At 31.3% G+C, this 24143-nt stretch overlaps 1 protein-coding gene across 1 annotated transcript in view; it reads right to left on the reverse strand.

The window, feature by feature from the left end:
- The window catches only part of LOC127733449 (BDNF/NT-3 growth factors receptor-like), a 47957-nt gene that overhangs the window by 7906 nt on the left and 15908 nt on the right, over positions 1-24143 (reverse strand). Inside the window, exons 4-10 of the mRNA XM_052242808.1 lie at positions 13729-13797; positions 10790-10956; positions 8641-8919; positions 7599-7895; positions 5836-5948; positions 1197-1467; positions 462-768 (exon numbers count right to left, since the gene is read on the reverse strand). Coding sequence (XP_052098768.1) covers positions 462-768; positions 1197-1467; positions 5836-5948; positions 7599-7895; positions 8641-8919; positions 10790-10956; positions 13729-13797 — 1503 coding nt within the window. The remainder of the gene's footprint in view (positions 1-461; positions 769-1196; positions 1468-5835; positions 5949-7598; positions 7896-8640; positions 8920-10789; positions 10957-13728; positions 13798-24143) is intronic.

A 24143-nucleotide genomic window follows, 5' to 3' on the forward strand; every position in this document is an offset into this window, starting at 1 on the left:
TCTTATATATCGATAGTACAGAATTACAAAAAGTCACTCAGATAAAATTTTGTTTTTTGATAATCAAGGTGTGGTTGCTGGTTTACATTTTTCATTGGTAAAAAATTTGTCAAGAAGTCACCCTTAATAGCTTTTCTCTGATTTTGCTATTGTGACAACAGGAAGAAGGCGATAACGACTGGTGACTTCACAAAGAAAACATATTTTAGCTGATTTCTGAAAAAAAGAACTGCATATTTTGTAAAATCATTTGACAAACAAATTTCACCACTGTATTGTGCGCAATGTGGTAAATTCTTTACTCTAGATAGTTCAATTTTTGAACGGTAAAAAAGAGGCTTGCTTACCGTTTTAGATATTTTAACTTGTGTATGAAGATCAATTTGGTGTTTTTCTCTATGCAGCGGTAAAATCTATATTTATTAAATATGAAAAAAATACTGTTTATCTTTATCATTTACCTCAGATAATTGTTCAAATCACCATTTTCCATATATTCAAATATCATCATGTACGTTTCTACTTCCACACATATACCATAAAATGTTACAATGTTTTCATGTTGGAGATTTGTAAGAAGTTCTGCTTCCCGATCAAAATTACTTTTAGCATTCTCCGCATGGACATCTTTTAATGTTTTAATAGCCACCATCGTTACTTCTGTATCACACGGTATGTTATTACAGGAACCAAGAAATACTCTACCAAATGCACCCTCACCAAGTTCTCGTAAAAAGGTGATGTCCGATATTTTTATGTGGATAATTGCTACAAAAGAATATTAAATTGTTCTCTTACACATTCATTTAACATATTTTCTTTATTTAGGCAAACACTATGAGTTTCTTTAACAACCAACAATCAGTCAATCACTCAACTAATCAATTACTGATTATATATATTTAAATGTTTTTATGAAACATTGAAACCTGCCATCATGTCATCGACGTGGAAGAAAATCACTCGATAATTGGTAAAATTTGAGACTCGATTATTTTTGTATGATAAAACTCTATATTCCACATTTGAATGAAAAGCGCTCCAAACGCATGAAATTTATAACGTGTCGTTTTCATTTTTTTTTGCGTGCCTGCTGTCTTCTGTTTTATGTGTCGTCGGATTACTAATCTATCTGTTTTAATTATACAGATAAAAAATTAAAAAAAAACAGTATCAACAATTTGTGCTTTACTTACATGAATTACATTTCGGTCGACATTGTTTATGATATTGTGGATTTTCTGCAATCTGTACGCGTTTTAAGGGCATCAATTCTCGGTTCATAGGTCCATTCTTCTCGTCAGGCCTAGATGTGGGACTTAGTAAAGGGCGATGTGAGGATGTAGATGTAAAAGGAGTTACATTTGGTGGCCTGTTATTTTTTTGTCTGTATCGACGTACCATAAAAACAACAACTGTCATTGCAAGAATCACAACAAACAAGGCACTTCCGGTAGCAATGTAAATCTGTAATATGTAACAAGAAATACAATTTACCACAGTTAATGTAATTTAGATCACACTCCTTAGACAATTGATGACTTGTTTTTGTCGTGAAATATATTAAACTAATTTGGAAACAACATGAAATTGACAGCCGTAAACAGATAAATGAAAATCTGTAAATCGATATAAGACAAATGCCATTCACATATTATTCTTGAAGCAAACCTCGTAAAAACGCTCAAAAGCATAAGCCGTCGTACACAAACTTCAAATTAGTGGAATTGTCAGTTTGTTAGTTTTAACAGTAGTTCAAAGTGTCAGAAAAAAATATTATTACCAGAAAGCATTGCAAAAATGCCCAAAACTCCTTCAAAACTTATTTTGTTCTATAATCGAAGTGCTCTTTACATCGCCACGGTAAGCACATTATCAGGCTGTCTTCTTTTGTAATTTTCGTCGTTGTAAAAAAAAACTATGATCTTCTGATATATTAATTTAAGAAATTTAGTTCATATTATGAAAATTTTGATTAACAATATATTGTATTTACATTGGCATCGAAAAATTCCCTTGAATTGATTTTGTATGATAATTCAAGGAGAATTGTTTTATAAACAAAATTAGAAGAATCTGTAGAAAACTTAAAATGGTGCCTAGTTGCAGAGATTAAAAAATCTGCAGTTCTTTTGCTTACTTGTTGGTATAATATTATTGATGATTTCGCGAATAAATTAATTTTATATTAAGTAATCAAATCTATTTTAGCAAACATTTAACGACCTTCGTGTAATAAATGCACGCAAATGTAGACTATATTAAAGATTCAAACTGATATCGTGATTTATCTATTCGAACCATACCTTTTTATGGTAACATAACATATCAGATATGCAAATGATCCATACAGTGTTGGATGATAAATATTAGATGAACAATGTGCCATATAATTAAAACACAGTTTTGAAATGTCACGCAAATAAAAAAAATCATCTAGTTGTTCAAAAACCTTCAGTGTGAATTATTAGATGTGCTGAAATTTCAGTTTAATCTGTGAAAATCTTTTCAAATAAAAAGCACTAGAATAATGAAATTTTCCTTGTTTATTTCGAAACAGTATTGATTATTTGGTCAAAAACACCTTTCAATCGTTATTCAATTCCAACAAAAGGAAATATACTTTCCTGGGATGAGACTAGGTAATCATTTGATCGTCAAAACGCAATACACGGAAATGCTGGAAAAGCTTTGTCTGAATACTTTAATTGTAAAACGTGAAGTAAATATTTATAAGCTAAACATGAGTCAGAAGTCAATGTCGTTCATTGCATCCTTTAGCATATGTAGGTCATTTTGATGTATATATAAAATGAACATATTGCCCTTAGGCAATAACATGTTACAGGCGATGATAGTCTTTCTTTTTCTTTATATACAAAGACATTTTACTAAAGTGTTGTCTTCTCTGATACATATACCAAAAAAAAAAAAAAAAAAGAGACAATTTTTCGTTCCCTATTGTTAACTTTCCTTTTTTGGAAGGTGACGAGCCTCGTGTGAATGTTTCCAAACCTTTGGATTTGGATTTCAGTGCAGAAATATATGTAAAAATGGAAATTAATTAAATCATAGATATCGTGACCACACATTATCTTAAAACCTTTACAAAGTTCTTTCATAGATACAAAGCTTTTGTTTACTTATGCTATACCTGTGGCAACCTTATTACAGACGGGATATCACATCGGAATACTTACCGTGATGTTGTTTATACAGCCAGATAATTTAGATACGACAATTGTAAAACTTATTAATCATTTGAATAAAGGTTATCAACTTAGCATTGCAGTAAGATATTTGAATATTGTCTTTATTATTAAAACATTTTTTTTGTAATGAATAATACTTTAACTTAATAAGTATTCCTGTATATTTATGAACACTTGTGGTCCTACATCCTACCGATACTTTTATAGCTTACTATACGGTATAAATTTGGCTTATGTTGAAGCAGTACATACACCTATAGTTTTGTTGCATCCTCGTCATTTGATCACTGATGGATAGTTGTCTCGATGGCAATCATACCACATTTATATACTGAATGCAAAACCTATTTTGTTGTTGCCTCTATGATCCTCAGATTGAATTGAACTACATGTTTTATACGTAGCGAATATGGTATTGTACTTTGTATTCTCCCTTTGTTTCTTTTTTTTGTAACCATAAAATAACTTTAAACCTAATTATGTAGTAGCGAATGTCCTGAAAAATCTATGAACGAATAAAAAAAAACAAAAAGATTTGATTCTACAACTCTCTTCAAACATACGTTTATGGAAAATGGTCTAGCGAACCTACAAAAACTGAAGAATGTTTAAAAACAACAACATATCTCAATGAGTAAAAACCCTCTAAGATATGATAACATGAAAATACAAAATAGTAATATAAAAATAAACGACATATTACAATGTACTGAAATATAAATACAATTTAAATAAAATCAATAAACTTCAATACAAAAAACAACTCCTTCAAAATCAATTTGTAAGACGTATATATATTCACTATCCATTTTAACCGTACATTTGGTTCAAATGTCTCGACAGAAACAAACACACTCATTAAATACATTTGTCTATTTATTTTCTTTATAAAAATTATGGATGAAAATTGCCAAACATATATCCTCAAGAACAAGATGCTAAAAACTACAGAATGAACAAAATCAACCACAGAAAAAAAAAAGATAAACTGTATTTGATCCGGTCACGGTGTCATTCTACTTATTGGAAATGCTTACTGTCATTAAATGAAGAAAAATGGTAGTTTGAGGCTATCTAAATAGAAAGGTAGTGCCAAATCACGAATTAAGGCAACAGTAGTTTACCGATTTTCAAATCTCGTAAATCGAATAAACAAAGACAAATCAAGGTAACAATCAAACAATGAGGGAATTGCATGAACTCCAAAAGGAGCGAGACCGGGTGTGTCGACAGGGTAAGCGTCTCATACTATGCATGACATGCGAATCATATTGCTAGTGAGTTTGGAAAAAGTAAAATAAAAAAAATACCGAACTCCAAGGAAAATTCAAAACGGAAAGTCCCTTATCAAATGGCAAAATCAAAAGTTCAAACACATCAAACGAACGGAAAACAACTGTCATATTCCTGACTTGGTATATGCATTTCCTTATGTAGAAAATGGTGGATTAAACTTGGTTTTATAGCTAGCTAAACCGACACCGACATATCGCATCAGGTAATTAATTCGTTATACGTATGTGGTGTCGAATTTAGCTGTTCATTGTCAACTCTGTTGGAGCAGTTTTCTTGTAAGGAGCACACCCCTGTTAATGAAGTCCGTATAGTGTAAAAATGCACAAGCGCAATGTAATAACTGAGATAGGTTTACACGTAGAGATGGAGCAAAGGATATGTTACTGCTGAGAAATGAGAAATTGACAATTAGGAAGTTGAAATCACCTCGTTTGTCATAGATTCTATTTTGAAGCCGTCCAGATGTTTCAATATCGAGGAAAAGATCAAGATATAAAGCAGACCTTCTCCTTTTGATAGTATCATTAATCCTAAGTTCACTGGGATATATGAGATGTAAGGATCTCATTGAAATATAGGTAATTGAGTGACAGAACTTCATCAATATATCTGAAAGTGAAATTAAAGAACTTTGCAAGATGCTTTTTCGTTTTGTCATTGAGAAGGATTTGCATTAATTATTATTCTGCTTCATGTGCATAAAAAAAAGTCGGCTGATAGTTGTGCACAATTAAAACCCAACTGAAACATCGATTGTCTGCTGAAACATCGATCCACCAAACTAAAAAAAAAGTAATCGATATAAAAATCCAGCATCTTAATGATATCATCCTCGGTGTATTTGTCGTGGTAATCAGTGTGATTCCATTCAAAAGTAAGATTGTTCATCACCCCTAAAAAAGTAATTCATAAATTTCAATTGACTTTAGGGAATAGTAGTATAAAGAGTAGAAAAATCAAAGGTTCTGATATTACTTTTAGATATATAAATCATTGATGATGTTCTGTCACCCAATAACTCCAGCTATAAAACCAGGTATAACCCACCATTTTCTTCGGAAAATGCCTGTACCAAGTAAGGAATATGACAGATGGAGTTTTGTGAAGTTTAGGTATCCAGTATAAAGATGAGTTTTTTTTTTTAAAACAGATCATATTTTTCTTCAAAATTAGTTACTTCTTATTTTTATCATTTTTGTCTTTAACAATGCAAATAGTAAAAATGTATTCAATGATATAATTTTACCAAGTGCCCCTAGTTTTGTGGACCTACTCTGGTGTAGTTAAATTCAATATTATCAATTTTTTAAATACATAAAAAACTTACCACCATATTATCAGAAGTTTTCTCTTTGGCAGTGGAGTTTTCTACCGTGGCATGACTTCCAGTATTCAGTTGGTTTGGTTGATCTAGAGGTCTGGTATCTGGCGGTCTATCGCCTTTGTAAATCAAATATATAGATAAGTTGCATAAGACTCCATATAATTTCGAATCTTTATTTATGTAAAAGACAAGAATGCTGATAAACTTAAAAGATTCATCAAGTTAGATCCAATAAATAAACAAAGAATTATAAATTGTGAGGAAAGTAAAAGATATAATTCAAGTTCGCTGAAACTTTTTGCAAGAAATATAGAGAAGGCAAATTCGAAGGAAACGAAATACAAGCTTGCAGAAGTCTTATATAATTGGTGTTGCAAACTAGGAAGAATCTGAATAATCATGGCATGTACAATAAATTTTGTAATAATATTAGGCATATTTTGAACATATCGTTGTGGTATATTTTAATGACCTGAGATTATACGAAGACTCGAATAAATTAAAATGCTTTAAAATACAAGCTACCACAAAAAAAATTATGTCAATATAAAAAAAAAGATGTGGTATTATTGCCGGTCAAGAACCCGTGCAACAACACTTTGATGGGTCCGTAGGTGGCCTGTTGCAAGGCCAAGTTTCTGTCCATATTCAATCTACCCTCATTTTCTAGTGGCAGTCTTAATTTCCCTGACTTTCATCCCGGACGGCCTCTATTACAGGACCTACCTACTGTATTTATTGTTAATTTGTTCTCTTCCTGAATATGCATGAAATATTTGCCACTGGACGATAAACAACCAACAATCAATCAAACAACTGCTTCCCACTTAATCTGGATGGTGAATATTAAGCAGCTGAGATTGCAATTGTCCGTCCCCCTGTCCATCTACTGCGCAAACTTAACTGAAGGAAGGCCATTAAGTCACTACATTGTCTGCATACTTTACGAAAAATGTACATGTATATTATTTAAAAAGAAATACAAGGTCTTTCTATATTTTGAAAGATTAATAAAATGTCTTCTCTATTTCATATCAGTGCATATCTTTGACCTTGAAATCTTCTTAATCGCGAAAAAAGCAAGTTTTACCACATATATTGACTAAATCTTTAAGTCTATTTTCACTGTATATTGTCTCAGCATCAAGATATTTCACCCAAGTGTAGACTAATTTTTCCCATTCCATAAACAAAATTACGTTGCTGTAATTGCGCTTTTATTCAAAACATTTGATTTTTCACCAAAATTATTTGCATGACCTTTTGACGTCTTGAGAGACATTTTAACCTTCATTCAAAAGAAAACCTACCCTAGTTCAAAACTGTTCAAATACACCAATTTTGAAGTTTTTGAAGCAAATAAACCGTTTACCTGTAATTTTTGTACAGTCACAAAAGAACATTTTTGACATTGTCATTAGTTGACCAATCGTAATATTGAGATGATTCGTACTAAAGTCTTGAAACTCGAAATAAGCGTTTTGGTGTTTTAATTTTAATCAAGATCTTGGGACCAAATGTTGCACTAAAAACTTCGTTCATTCAAGAGATTTACAGCATTATTCACACTTTTAAATTTTTTTATCAGATTCCCCCCCCCCCCCCCCCCCCATTATATTCATTTCAGGAAACACTCCATTTGTTCGAAAACGTTGTCATATCCCCAATGTTAACGGCTTCCATCAAATGAAATCATTGTAAATAGTTATCTGCCTTTCGGAAATCATCTAGATTTTACATACAAACGATGTTTCTCTATTACTCACCGGAACTAGATTTAATGAAATCAGCTTCCACTGTTTTACTTGCTCTTCCATAACTATTAGTTGCTACAAGTTTATACAATCCATTATGGAGACCATTTGTCATTTCAAACGTCAAACATCCGGTTTTGTTATCAATTCCGTCGGACGATGAAGAATGATAAGCAGACTTGGTGTCATTGAATCTTTGCCCATTTCTGTACCATTCTAAATATGGTAAAGGGTTGCCGAGTACTTCATACCCTATGCACCAATCAAATTTCCTCACGGGTGGAGATAATCTAAGAATCTTAGGAGCATCTGCAAAATTATGTTACAAAATGTATATTGATCTCTATGGATGACAGTTATTTTACATTAATGATAACTCAGAAAATAGATATGAACACAATAAGCCCACAAACAACTCGTTGTGTCAATACATGCAAAACATATCCTCTCACTATAAAGTTAAGGATTTATAGAAATGTGCTTTTTCATATCATATTCTAAAAGTGAAGACAGCACTCTTTTTTTGTTAATGTACATGGGACAAAAAAATATGTTACAATATCTTACATCAATGTTCATGTAGACATATGCATGTGAAGAATTATTCAACTATTACTGATAACCACAAAACATAGTTTGAACATATATATGCAAAAGTAATAAATAAGTGGTATAAAAGAATAAAATAATAAGTAAGATTTTAAAACGTTATCCGTTGTCAAACGAACGTCGGAAATCAACAATCAACACATATCAGAATAAATACTTTCAAGCATTTAAGTTTGAAAAAAAAATAGTTAACAAGGTGTTTGTTTAAAAGTAAAACAGCATTTCGAGATTTTTGATATACGATTTATATTTGGTTTTAGAAGAAGGTGTGGTTTTTCTTTTGGAAATTAATGACACTAATTTGCATGATTTAATTTATTAAATTGGAGTCCAATTTTTAGCTTTCCGGAATTACTAGATGATTAGTAAATATCCCAGAAAGAAGCATATTCTTGCTTAAATGTGAAAGTCAACATGTGTATTAAATAATAAAACGAAGACTCACAAGACACATTGAATCTACTCGTTTCATATTTCTTTCCCGCCAAACTCCAGGCAACACATTTAAGCCATCCATTATCATCAGAACTAGCATTGTGAATGTGTAATTCTATCTTTGTCTTGTCATTTCCCTGAACCAGGGTGTAGTTTGACTTTAAGTCGTATGTTTCCCAGCTGACTTCCGGTTCTGGTTCAACATCTTTTTTTGCTGCGCATTTAATCACAGTACTTCCAGTTTCATTTACTGTGGTAATACCTGGCGTAATTCTTAGTCTTGGTAACTCTTAAAATAATGTAAACATTTCCTTTTAAATTTCTTTAAATATACCGGTAATGTTTATGTGTTGAGTAGATAAAATTTTGTTTCCACATTGTGTCACTACACTTGGTTAATAACTTAAAAGTAGACTTTTACTCCCCCAGTGTTACATGTGTTAAGTAACAGTGTCATATTTCGCAGGTTTTATATTTTAGAACATACTCACCCCTTCTCGTTCAATGGAAAATCACTATTTTTACATAATGGGTAAATATGTAGTACAAAAAAAACCCCAAAAGGGTGAAAATGTGAACACATAGGTAAAACAACACTTAACATTATTATTATACCAGACCTTAGAGTCAGTGTTATAATATTTTTTAAAGAAATAATGACTGTTGATATATAAAACAAAAGTGATTTTTGAGGGAAAAAACCAATACATTTATCTATAATAAAAGATTATTTATCATTGTGTTTTATGTAAATGTAGGGAATTTGGAAGCACACACAAATTATCAGTTTATCCTCTTCGCCCTCACGAAACTATCTCGGGGCTATTTCATTCCATCTGTTGAAATGACCATTAAATATGATTTATATTATTAATTAACAAATTTAACACTTTAAAATGAACACATATTATGGTGTGATTGTCAACAATAGGAAAGGATCAAATTGTATTGTCACTCGAATATGTGATTATGTTCTAAACTAAGAGACAATGCTGGATGACTGTTTATTTTCATTGTTATGCTCAACTCAAAGTCCTTCTTCCCGTTACTGGAAATGAAGGATTGTTCCCAGACAATTTAAATTTGTACTTGCTTTCTTTTTTCGGTATCTGTGTTTCAATATATATCCATGAATTAAACAATATGTTCATAATACCTTTGTTCAATGAATAACAATAATAAATCGAGACTAAACTGATTAACAGAAACACGTGATTTTTATGTCAACATAAAACTGTAACAGTGAAATCATACACAATTTAATGGCAACGATACATGTTTATTGAATAATAATTCAAAGATTTAAATGTTTAAGAATAATCAACATTAAGGATTATATAACCTGTTGTTGTTTCAATGCTAAACATATGGAAATTTCACTTTCCCTTTGTATTTTTGTATTATACAATTCGGTTAATTATAGTTAGAGGATTACTGCATGTAGTGCTAGCAATGATTTCACTAAAACAAGTCTTTAATACAGTTTTTTTATTGTAAAGGTCGTTTAGAACTTTTTGTAATCAATAAAATGGTAGAGAACATGGAAAAAAGAGAGTAGCCTGGAATTAAAACGTTACAATTAAAATCTCTATAATAAAGTCTGTGGATTTTCTGTAAACTAGTTGGCTTGATTTGCCACAAAGTCTCCATTTTCATTAAATGCACTGAAACAATAAACATTATTGCAGTGAGCGACATTGCCTTTGGTATATGTACAACATGACTTAATATACGGTATTTTTGCAGATTTTATATTATTGCACTTTGAAAATTTCGTATTACACAGAAGGGGTTATAAACCTTAAGCATAAAAATATAAAACCTGTGTAGCTCTCTCAATATAACTCGTGACGGTTGTAAAAATAACCTAATCGGTGACTCAAAAACAAAGCGCGGGAGCCCGAGATGAAAAAAATTAATAGTTTCAGTTTCGATTATAATTGTTCCGATGGCTATTTGATTTGTGTATCTTCGCCAGAGGGGGTCTAGGAAGATTAAAAAAAAGAATATATTTCATCTTGACGTTTGCGTATATAAATAATGTTATCTACTGGACCTGAGGAAACGTAACTTAATGGCGTTGCCTTCGCTTGAATGCATTCGGAAAGCCATGAACATTTTACAGACAGAATTCAATGTATTTATATACATATACCAACCACAATGAGGTATCTTGACTTTTGACAGCTGATAGCTCTGTCTGTTTCCTTCTTCCTTTATACACCTAAGATGATGACCACTATTATCAAGGATGGACGTGTGGTTTTGTAGAATTTTTATCCATAGACTAGAACAGTTGCAAGGTAAAGGATTTTTCTCTAAGCTTCTGTAGTACGAGAAACGTTTCTTTGTGAACATAATAATTAAATGTAGACGACACAAAGCATAACATAAATTTAAGAAATGAGACAAATATTATTTAAAATTACGATGATGCCAACCACTAATATCAATGGTTGATGTGTGGTTTTGTGGAATACAAATACTTATCAAGCTACTAGAACAGAAGCATGACAATGAGATTTTTTTGCTAATCTTCTGTATAAAACCTAAAATGAATAATTACGATATGTCATACGACAACTACTGACGAGGTTCCCGCTTTTATGTCCTCCAAGCATTTATGTGTACCTTTTCGTCGGTTTCAAGGTTAACTTGTTCACAATGACCTCTATATAGACCTATATGATATTAAACGCAGTGTTTTTTCATAGTTACAACATTAAACGTACCAATTGTACTGCACCAGATGCGCATTTCGACAATTAATGTCTCTTCAGTGATGCTCAAGGACAAACTGTTTGAAAGTCCCAAACCTTATACAAACGCTGAAGAGATTGTTAAAATAAAAAAGGACGAAAACAAAGGCCAAACACAGACAAGGAATCCGAGCCATGCATTAAAGTGATAAATTCCTTATATTTAAATAATTTCGAAATTCAACTGCTAATTAAAATAAAACAATACTGGTTTTGTCATGGAAGAACCGAAGTACTGGCTATTGGGCGTATGATAACCTATTGGTATTAATAATATAAATGGTACCAATTTAATTGCATCAGATTCTCATTTCAACAATTACTGTCACTTTGGTAATGTTGCATGTGTGTATGTGTGTCCAATGCTCCATAATTTTAATAATAAAACCGAGTATTTCTTTTCGCTGATTAAGATATAATATCTTATACATTATAAACCATATGATAAGTTTTCTTTTGAAAAAAATACCATAGTGTTTAAAAAAGATAAGCTGCCGTCGAAACGTTGAAAAAGCTATGAGCGACTTGGGAATCGAATATTTTTCGCTATTCAATTTCATTATGTGGTTATTTCTAGAATTGTCACTGTTGTCACAAGAAGTAATGAGTAAACACTAATAACGACCGCTCCAAAAATTACAGGAGCAAATCATTCAAAAAAAAAATAATACGGATTAGACCTGAAAAACGACAGTTCTGTAAAGGGATGTTCAAAATAAGATCTAAAGTATTTAAAGACCGGTGAAAAATAAGTAAATTTACTAACAAAATGGTGTAAAGCTTAATGAATTACTTATATCTGAATAATTACAAATATGTTTATTTTATATTTTAACTAATATAACAGCTTGTAGATAACAAACCAATTATTTTGAAGGGCATAATATATTGCCAGATTACAAAACAAAAACAAAACATATCAAAAGCAAACAGACAAGTGTATGGACCAAGAAAAAAGATTTCTACGAATAGCGGAAACAAATTTCAAAAATTTCCGCAAAAATTGTATTTACAAATCAAATCAAGAAATGATACCAGAGTTATTTTTAAGATGTTACATAATTTGAAACTATGAGACGTTACTGCGAAAACGTTCACATTGAACAACTGTGAGTGTTCAGTCCATCAGAAGATTTCGACATATCATTGGCACCAAGGAACGGAAATTTATTAAAAGGAAATGCAAATTCGTCAAGATTAGTGATATAGTAAGGCGACAGTAATTTTCCGATGTTCAAATTTCGTAAATCGATTAAGAAAAGACAAATTAAGATAAAATACAAAAACTGAGGGAATCACATGAACTCAAAAAGGAGCGAGACCGAGTGTGTTGACAGATTAAACGTCTTCTGCTATTCATGCATCACCCGCCATGGGAATCCATACTTAGCCAAATGTCAAAATCGGGAAGTGGACACCATCGGTTAAATTACAGACAAGACGACTATACTGCGCACCTAAAGATCTAACACAGCCAAAAACACGTCCTTAGTGAAGATTTTGTCAACCAATTCGTGATGGTGATTGTAAAACTTATGTAGTTCTTTTCCAGTTGTTGTTTTTTGTATAAGAAGCACCTAACACTTTTCTTAACAAGTTTACCATTCCGCTAAGTGCAAAAGTTGACGAGTTGTTTTTGTAGATAAAGACAATTGAAGTAACGCATTAAACTGGTATTGGTTCCCTGATATTTGTCTTAAAATTGGTAAAGTTTAGAACCTTTTACCCCTTTTTTTTTACAAATTTCCTCTGCGGAAAACATTATTTCCTCAAGGGGAATTTGATTATCCAGATTTCCATGAAGGAAATTTTAAAGCAAAGGATAGCCTTTAAGGAAATAGTATTGCAAAATATTTCCTAAGGGAAAAGTTTTTCCCTCGAGGAAATGAAAATTTCCCCTAAGAAAATGTAGCTTTCCCTAATAAAAATTTAATTTCCCTTGAGGAAATCAATTTTGCCTCATAGAAAATTTGTAAAAAGAAGAGGAACTCTCACAACAGTGGTGCTAGTATATAGTAGAACCATGACAGATAAAATAACGTCTAAATATACTTAAAGCTATTGTTAAAAATTATCCAGCGGTGCTTTGTGGGGTTCTTTAAAAGTTTTGTATAAACAGCAATCCATTATAGTAATTGAGTGAGGCAGCGATAATATGTCACAGTAAGTACCAATCGATTTGATTCCTTCTCAAGTATATGTCCTTCTTTTAATTTTTCTATTAATCAATATTTTAGTTTTGCAGTTTATGCACAGGTAGAATAATTTTTCTTGCATCCAGCTTCACTTTGCTCTGCTTTTGTTTTCTGATGGTTTGCAAGAAATTCATCTATACTCACAATCTCAAAAGCTGTAGTCCGTCAATTACTTCCCAAGACAATAGTCGTATTTGGTTTCTTCGGAGTGTCCTGAAAGAGTTAGTGAAAACGTAATTTCCAAAGTTACAAATGTAATAAACAATTTGACCCCCGACCCTCTTCCAACATTTTAAAATTTGTTATAAAAACGGAGTTTCATTAGGTATGTAGACGCTAAAACACTATCGTCTTGTCATTATGTATTGTATTAAGCAAAATGCAATCACTAGTAAACCAATTTTGATCTGGAATCGTCATTTTTATCTGAAAAGCTATTTAAAACTTGAACAATAAATTATTCAGTTATTTTCAGTCTTTCAGTCAATTTTCACGTACCCAAGTTATTTGAGTACATTTGTTAAGTTGAAGCACCTATTACATACACGATAGTAATTATTTTGAGCTTTGTTGAAGTTATGCAATTTCAGAATAAAGAACCATTTTAGTATATAACTAAATCATGGAAATCTGTCAAATACATGATGTTTTTGGAAACACGATTCTAATTTAATCTAATAGTGATAACATGGAGTGATTTTAATTAATTTATATTGATCGATGCAAGGCAATTTGTAATCTTTTGTGACTATTTTTGAATAAACTTCAACGTTTGTACAATTTAACATTTATATACAGTAAACATTGATCACGTTTAAAACCGGGGTATTTTTGTAAATCAGAAAAGGACGTTGCAAAATCCGTAACTGTTCTTCAGTAAATGGTCGTTTTCAGTCGAAGCTGATTAGTGGTAGAAAAGGCACTTTCATTTTCACTGTGCAATGGCAAATTATTATACATTTATATACAACTACAATACGTATCCAATCAATCATCATATAACATGGCTCATTTTCATGTTGTTATGTCTGACTGGGGAAAAATGGTACGTGTACCCACATTTTATTTCTTACTATATGTTTTACAAGTTTAAATACCATTAACCGCGATATTGTTAACTTCTATCTGGACAACTTCTATTTGAGTTAAACAGTCAACATGAACTAAGTTATACATTAAATAATTATTCAATCTTGATATTTAGCGAACCATTCAAATAACGGATATGTTATGACGTTGAAATTTATCTGTGTCAAGAAGAGTCCCAAAATTCTCTGGAAAACGTTTTAACCAACCAACAACCCCAATAACCGATCACCTTGTATAAACGATAGGATTTCGTAAACGTTGCATTTTATTACTAGTATTTATTTGATTTTTTGTCACCTTTTTTGTTAGTACCCTTTTGATAACCGTAACCGAACGTGACCTATTCCCGAATATGACTGTTATACCGAGAGTGAATTTACATTGCTATACGACGTGTCTCTGTGTTTTGTACATCCAACATTCATGTATTTATTTTTGAGGTTTTTGTTATGGTTTCGGTTGAATAATGTGTTATGTCTTATCGTTTGTAGTCCAAAACTATAAAATTGCCATTTTTACCGTCATTGTCATGAAAATTGTTTGGACAAATATTGTGAAAATAATTGTATAAAGTTTGAGATTGCATGTTAGTTACGTTAGCGCGTCACTGTTTTTGATATCCTGTGGTGTTTTTCGTTGATGGAATATGTTCGTTTTTTGTTCAAAGGTTTGCATGTTGTGTCGACTATCATATCATTTTTTTGTTCGTTTCTCTGTTATGAATGTTCTTGCGTGTGTTTGTGCTGTACTTCTGTCACGTAGTGTTTTAGCGATATTTTTTAACATTGTCATAAAGCGGGAGGTTTGGTATGCCATGAAACCAGGTTCAACCCACCATATTTTCTTAAAAAGTCCTGTACCAAATCAGGAATATGGCAGTTGTTATTAAATAGTTCGTTTCTATGTGTGTTGGCATTTGTTTTTGTTGCACTTCGGTGTTCCTGTTGTTCCTTTGTTTTCCTCTTATAGTTGATGTGTTCCCCTCGGTTTTGGTTTGTAACCCGGATTTGTTTTCTCTCAATCGATTTATGACTTTTGAACACCGGTATACTACTGTTGCCTTTATTTGATACGCCACCTTTTTGTTAGTGCCCTTTTGATATGCCACCTTTTTGTTAGTGTCCTTTTGATACGCCACCTTTTTATTTGTGCCCTATTGATACGCCACCATTTTGTTAGTAGATATAGGAAGATGTGGTATGAGTGCCAATGAGACAACTCTCCATAGTGTCCTTTTTATAAACTGGGGATTTTAATCAGGGCTATTACAATGTTAAATACTTTGTAAGTTTAACTCCCGTCCTTTTTAATAATTGACATTCTGATTGGAAACTTTCTCCTTGTTGATAATTCAACAAACCGAGAAAGTTTTGTCCTAAAAATAAGCATTCCTGCATTCAGGGGATATTCATTCATAAATGCTTGTTTTCTGTTGTTGGCATCTACCGGTTTGATATACATTTACAACACTGATCACGTTAGACGTAAAAGTATTTGTAAGAAATTGGACGACAATAAAACTGTTTCTTCAATATCATCAATACAATAAAACAAATTATGCACTAAGCTGTTGTGAGAGCTATGTTTTTTTTTTTTTTTTTTTTTTTTTATCTCAGTTTGAATTGTTAATGTCAAGGTGAAAGTTTATAGACATTCATAATTTGGTCACTTGTTTGAAAATACGCCAAATTATTGTTAAAAAACCATAAAGTACGCCTATGAATCTATGATACAGCGAGTTTGGTAAAGATTGAAAGACTTTAGGAAGATGGTGTTGAATAAATAATGTGAAAATTTTCACTACGTCTTAAATTGCGTTAAATTGTTAGAACAGCTCAGAAAAATGAAATCTTAACAACGACAATAATAAATGAACTGCATTATTACTTTGTGAACAGTACGTCGTAAAACCCCCTTTCACGCATGGCTAAGGTTTACTGTTAATTACAGTTTTTATATTAATCAAATGGACTTGGACAGCACCGACTCATAATTTGGTTACTGGTAATTACAATTTTTCTATCACTCATATGGACCTGAACTGCACCCATAAGAAAACAGGTGTCAGCACTAAAACGTTTTATTTTATTCTATTAATGGAAATCACTAATCCAAATAGATTAATGCGACACTGTTGTCAGAAGCAGACAGAAAATCATCAAAGATTACATTGAAGCACCGATATGACACAACCCATTCGCCGTTGTCATTAACAGCAAGCTACAATTATATTATTCTATACTATGTTTTGACAAACAAGAACAAAAGTGCAATTTAAGGTCCGAAAGGTATTGTTTGTATTAAATTTTGAAAAAGACAACCAGCAAAACGATTTTTTATTGAAATTAATCTTAATCTAAATTGATGAGATTGATTGTTGATGGTTTCCTACATCAAAAAATAGGCTTCACTTTTTTCTTCATTTATCAGTATTCGTCAATTCAAAATCTCCTACAATTAACATGCGAATGACAACTTACCTGACAGAATTACTTGACAACATGTGTAAATGACGTCCTTTATTTTGAATCTGATAACTAGTGAATAAATGCCGAAGTTTATAGCAAAAAATCTCCTTTAGCTTACATAGGAATGGAACCAAACTGTGCAGCATACCTTAACACCATGTGTAATTGACAACCGTATATTTTACTTTCACCAGAAGATTTTCTAATGCCACATCATAACATAAACTTCACCAGTTCTTAATCTTTGAAATATTTCCAATGTCAATGATCTATAGACTTATTCGGAATGTAGTCAATCTTAATCTTGTTACTTCATATTATGTGCTGTTATAATAGACCTACTAGGATTTTGATCAGGTTGCTTTTATTGCAATTTTTTATATGAAGCCTTTTGAATGTTGATTTGTCAACGCAAACCATCCTACAGTTTATATTCGAATTTGAACATTCGTACCACATAAATTCGTTTACCTTATATTTTAGTTTATGATTAGATTTATATTGACGTTTTCCATTAGAAACGATTACTTTATCATTTCTATATTTAGTTACGTTTGTTAGCTCAAGATATGTCCTATAGTAAACATTGAAACACAACAAACCTGACAAAAGTATAATTACCTTAACCAACATGTAGTGGAGAAAATCGTATTCAATGTTTTGTTCAGAATGATTTGTAGGGTTTGCCATACACAAGCATTAACTTCGCTTCTGGAGTTTGTTAACACAAAATCTCTTATACTTTATTTCAGCTGATTTGATGGATTGCAACTTAACAGATGTTCTTTTAATTAAGTTTAGTACATATTATAATATTTACAGTGGCTGTCCTTTGTATTATACACAGGAAAAAAGGGACAACATATACTTGAAAATTTATATTAAAAGACGTTTATAATGGTAGACATGTAAATCAATTGCAGAGAAAAAAGAATAAAGATATATCAAGTATCGACATTTGTTCTATCGTACCCCAAAACTACCACAAAACCAGAAATACTATGGATTCATTATTGTTTGTGGGATAGTTATTGTCCTAGTTTTACGTGTATAGTTTTATAAGATGATCAACAAAATACAAATTAACTATACTAATAATAGACTTGTATGCAGAATTTGTCATAAAAAAAATATTTAAACATTAAATGTACACTTCCATTTGCTTTCCTCAACACACAAAAATTTGAAGCGGGATATAAATAAATCCACTGTAGATAAAATAAAAAAAAGAGAAAATCATAAAATATTTTTTCAGTGCAAAAAATACATACTTATGACGTAATAATGATATCATCAGTAAAACACTATATACTTTACTCTTTGATATTGAATACGTTAAATAATGTCAATATGTGTTCTGTGAAAAGGGTGTAATCATTACCAATTTGATTTTTTACTGCATTGTTCATGGTAAATATCAGTAGTTTGTGAACCTACTCATCTTTCGACGTAACAGCTGTGCAAAACATTGCAATTGGTAATTAGACGTATACACTTGTATGCAAATTTGTCCGCCATTACCTAAAATCATACAAGTTCCCGTAAAATTTGACATTACAATTTGAAAAAGTTGACGTCATAAATAAAAAGTGATTGTTGCTTGACGTCAGAAGGTTATTCGGAGCAGAACTAAGGTAATTCGGAGACAAAATTCAACTAAATACCAAAAGTGTAAATACGTTTATTGTTTTACTTGCTTTTTGTTCAGTTACAAATATGCCATGCAATCATTGTCAATAATAACATATTAACGATAACAAATTAACCTTCCGATTGAATTGGAATTTCTGCACTAATTATAAGCTGATTTATTTTAATTGAACATCAATTTATAGAGACTGACCTTTGTAAATATTTGTGTATACCATTGATTTTATTTGTGCATGATTTGTATCTGTACTTGTGTGTTTAATTATTACGAAAGACCAAATAATATGGAGATTGAATACACAATCATACAGTGTCATTTAAAAAAGGCAAACTTTTCAAAGTATCTAGTTTATACAAATCTCATACCAAATTTCATGCATTTCATATTTATCACGACACACTCGCCCTCGGATGAGTCGAACCTCGGATAAGTCGAATACTTTGGTGCGGTCCCTTCGACTTCTACATAACGAGGTTCGAATTTATACACATAAGATATACACACATATGTAAATGGGTTTACACAATTAAAATTTATGCAGTGACCTTAGCCCAGAGGTTCCTGTACAAGTTGCTTTCTTCCACACTCAAATTTTTCGAAGAAATATGTTTTTCTAAAATCAAGTTTTCTTTCATGCAGTTTTGAAGTCTTTTTATATGAGGTTTGACATCTTGCATCTTGGATCTGTAAATGAAGTACTTTGTCAGTAAAATAACTTTACTTTTGATAAAATTCTATTTATAATTTTCATAGAGGCCAAAAATGACAATATCCAAATTTAGTGAAATTTCGATATGTACTATATAAAAAAATTGTAATTTTACGGTGAAATAATGACTTTTGAAAAACCTCTCTAGACAAATTGTTTTGTTATGCATTGTAAGTCTGACCGATTTCTATCTAAAATGCCTTTGTAAAATCGATTCCTGGTTTTAAGGAGTTTGATCAAGGTTAAATGTCAAACAGAACTCTAAAAAATCACTGGTACGTTTGTCTCAACCATTTTCATCATTATACTCTAAGCTTCTAATAAACACAGATAATTTTCTTCAAATTTGTCATGGTAAGAAAATAACTGATGAAACTGACTTGAACAATTTCTTCACTAAAATTATTGAGTTATCTACCCTAACCCAGATCTACCCTCTTATGTTGTCATATACATATTCATTAAATTCATATATCTGAATTTTTTCACCAAATTTCTTATTTTCGCTTAAGTTTTAGTTGAGGAAAATTAATGTAAAGAAAAGATTTTATGCGAAAAATATATTTATAGTAGTCTGTGAAAGATATTAATCACTAATGAAAATGTGTTGAATTATGCAACAGTATGGAAATAAGGAGAAGTGTGGTATGAAAAATTTCATCAAAGATAACAGGCTTATGAGTATTTATTTAACCAGTAAATTACCACGAAAAATGCAATTGACAAAAATAGTTTGTTGATAAATGATGACGATTGTTGCAAATAAGCTCGTTATTGTGTAGATGAACTGCAAACTGTTCAGAATATTGAAATTAGTCATATAATGGTTAGATCAACTGATTGTCTATTTTGGAAATAAATATATTGGCAACTCCAATGAAACGTATAATTGGTTATCAACTTGACGAAGAAAAAATAAACAATTTATTCCAAAACGATCCAAAATATTCTACTCCAGTAGCAAAAAAGTTCAACCAATAGCTTCATCAGTTTGCATCATTTTTTCCTAGTTGTTCAATTTTTCAGTTCACAAACAAGGGCAAGCAAGCGTGAGCTCATATTTAAACAGAATAAATGACCTCCTAATGATACACGATTGAATGTTGTTTGCATTTGTTTAAACCACATGTATTTTAATACAAAGGTATAAGTATTTAAAATAAATCATACGTTTTTTTAGGAAGTGACTCCCTTATTTACAAATATCTGATGTTTCTGATAATATCTAATAATGATGATGTATTCATTTGCAGGAATTTATCGCAGATGTGTTAATGTGAACGACACAAGAGGTGGAAGTAAACGTCAATCAGACACAAGAGGTGGAAGTAAACGTCAATCAGACACAACATGTGGATGTAAACGTAAGTATTGCACGCAAAACATAAATTATTGACAATAAACATTATAACATATCTTATTTTTTGAAAACTTGACAATCAACCTATCTTTTTGATAAATTATACAGTTTTGTTTTCTGTTTTTAGACTTTTCATGTATACCTTTGTCAAATAAAAAGTAGATATTCAAGACCCATTGGCTTGTAAAACTACAGTTATTTTTTTAGCTCAAATAGAAAAAAAAACCAAAAACAAATTTAATCATCAGAACTGACGGCAAAATAAATAAGAGGGCAACTATAAGACATCAGCTATATCTGTTCAAAACATAATTAATAATCATATGAACAACATAAGAGCTAAATAATTTCAACAGAGGAGTTATTCGCATCAATATGCTAAGAATCGGAAGTAAAAAACAGGACAGACAGTTATATTATACATACAAACCACTCTCAACTGTAAGCAGTAGAATTATTGAAAAATCAAATTATAAAACATGCTACTAATCTAAATGTAATATTCAATTTTAGACAATAACACTATTATTTAATTAACGTGGGTCCATTGTGTGGATATTATGTTTCTACCACTACTGTGATATAAACTATTTTAAAACTTATTTCCTTAGTTGTCATTTTTCATTGAGTTTCTTAATGAAATAAGATTCTCATATTCTTTGCTAATTTATGCTGTGCTTGTTCACAACTTTCATTTAGATTAAACAAGAATATGTGTCCATAGTTCCCCATGTCCTGCTTGCACGATCACACACTTCAATATTCATAAAACCACAAAACTTTTGGTGTATATGGGCTTTCTATGTCTTGTGATTGCTGTTTTATTGACACGAATCCTTAAGCTACATCCCGTTTAGCCGCCGTTTTATTCATAAAAATTCAACTTTGATGAGGAAAGAAGCTACTGAAATACAAAACACATGCTGTAAAATTTGTAACTTCTCGAAATCACCGGAAACCATTGAATTATTCATTACTATCCCAGAAGTAAAACAATGAGGAATGATTCCACGGAGATGATAAATTTGTATGCGCTATTTCGTTTACAATTCATAACAAGCGAGTGTCAATTTCCATATTTTAAGTAAAAATTACTTGCGCTAATTGAACTTTATTCATTCCTATTGTCACATGACATTGTAAGAAATGTAGACGATGGAAAAGAAAACTGTTTAAATTTAAGCCAAGTAATAGTACATATTTAATACATTAATATATCGCTTTATCTGTACTTCCATTCTCAATTGTATGTCTCTTACTTATTAGTAATTGCATATGTTGATTCATTCATATCATCTAAGATTCCTTAATTTCTTTCTTTTTACCATGTTTTTTATTCTTAAACTCAACGCGATCAAGATGCAATTACATAAAAGTTGTTTCCAATATATAGATTTAAGTCCAGCATTCCGACCGATTTAATCCGACAATCAATGTTAATCTGCGTGGGTGTATGCACAGGAAACTTACTTTATTGATTATATGCAAAATATTTCAACGCTATTTAACGTACATTACGAGTTAGTCTTCTAACAAGGCGATTTTTGTACCCAATGATGAATGTTTCAATAATTTCGTTTGAATATAGTATTAATACATCAGTGATATTTGTACAAAAGACTTAGCATATGATAAACATTGTTGGAAAGTCAATGCAGAAGGAAAACAAATAAAAGTTATCTTTCATAGGAAATTGACATACATGTAACCGACAGAACAATATACCAGACAGAACGACATATCATAGTTATAAACAACGATCAACTATTGAAATTAACAAATCGAGAGGAAATAACTTTATAGAGATGCACTAAAACATCATTATATTTAGTAGTATGCAAATGGACAAAAGTAAAGAATATTTAATATAAAACAAAAGAATGGGAGGTAACACCAGGCAACTATCTTTTCTTGTAACTGTATCAAACCACTAATTCATGGCTCTATTGCTTTATGTCAAAGTCAAAGTCAAACAATATGGGGCATTCATAGCCATATGCATTTTGTCTGAAGTTTAACAAATTGTCTGCATTTCATATCAAAACAATACCTTACTACGGTTTTTCCTGACTTTAACTGCATATACTAGAGCACTGGTTCCCGGAAGTCAGGGATGACAAATAAATGCAACAGTAGTATACCTCTGTTCGAAAAACAGATACTTCTGATCTAAGAAACAGACAAAGTATACCCTTCAATTTCAATTTCATACAATTTTTATTACTAGTATTCAAAATTAACATTCAACAAAGTTCTTTAGCTTTCATATCATACCAAAACTACCTAAATGTTTTACATATTTTGATAGTTACAGCTGTGATATGGAACTTTTTTGTGGGAAATATGAACTACTTTTATTTATGTTCTTCCTTACCAGGCCAGAATTAGTGGTTCTACATCTAGTTCATTCACGAAGTGACAACTGTTCAATAAAATTGCAAGTAAAAAAGCAAATTCAACAAAAATAAAATAAATCTAGACACAAATACAAATAGAAGTTGATCATTCATTATTAGTTTCCCTTTCTGTGCACCAATCAGGTGCTAACTGTAAATTTTAAAACAATTAAATAAAAACGAGTATTAATTATAAACCAGATAGTTTTCTTAGTCACAGACACATGCAAATTCTTCTATGGCAGATAATCAGATATTTTCACCAAACTATAACATTTATGGAAAAGAGCACAACATGAAAGGCGGTATTACTAATAGCCACAAGTAATTTACCTATGCCTGAACTGCAGACTAACTGTGGATATGTGTGGGATAAAATCAACTTAGCTGGTAGTTAAGATATGTCATGTTGCCTCATATCATAAAACGGATACGTCAAATGAAGAAAACTTTAAAGTAATGGGTCGTAGTCTTGACAGTACAACAGAAAATCCCTTTCTAATAGTTGGTGGTTATTTGAACCCTACAATCAGACTCCACTTGTGAGGAAAGGCACTTAATGTTTGGCGACATCTTAGTCGATAAAATACTTGTGCAGCTGATCGAGGAACCAACCAACTCCCAAATACGTTTGATCTAGTGATCACAAACAACCAATCACGCTTAATCATCAAAGGAATACCTGGTGTGTCTGAGTACGACATCATCTTGAATGAAAACGACACCAAGTCTTAATCGAGGAAACAAATACCACGCATTGTCCCCTTATAAAAAGAGCAATTAGGTTAACTATTAAACAGAACATGATTGAAACTCATCGAAAGATCAAATAGAAAAAAGCAGAAGAACTTATTGTTCAAAACCAATCTTAACCAGAGTGAAACTA

The sequence above is a fragment of the Mytilus californianus genome, unplaced genomic scaffold (genome assembly GCF_021869535.1).
Source record: "Mytilus californianus isolate M0D057914Y unplaced genomic scaffold, xbMytCali1.0.p SCAF_3, whole genome shotgun sequence".
NCBI lineage: Eukaryota > Metazoa > Mollusca > Bivalvia > Mytilida > Mytilidae > Mytilus > Mytilus californianus.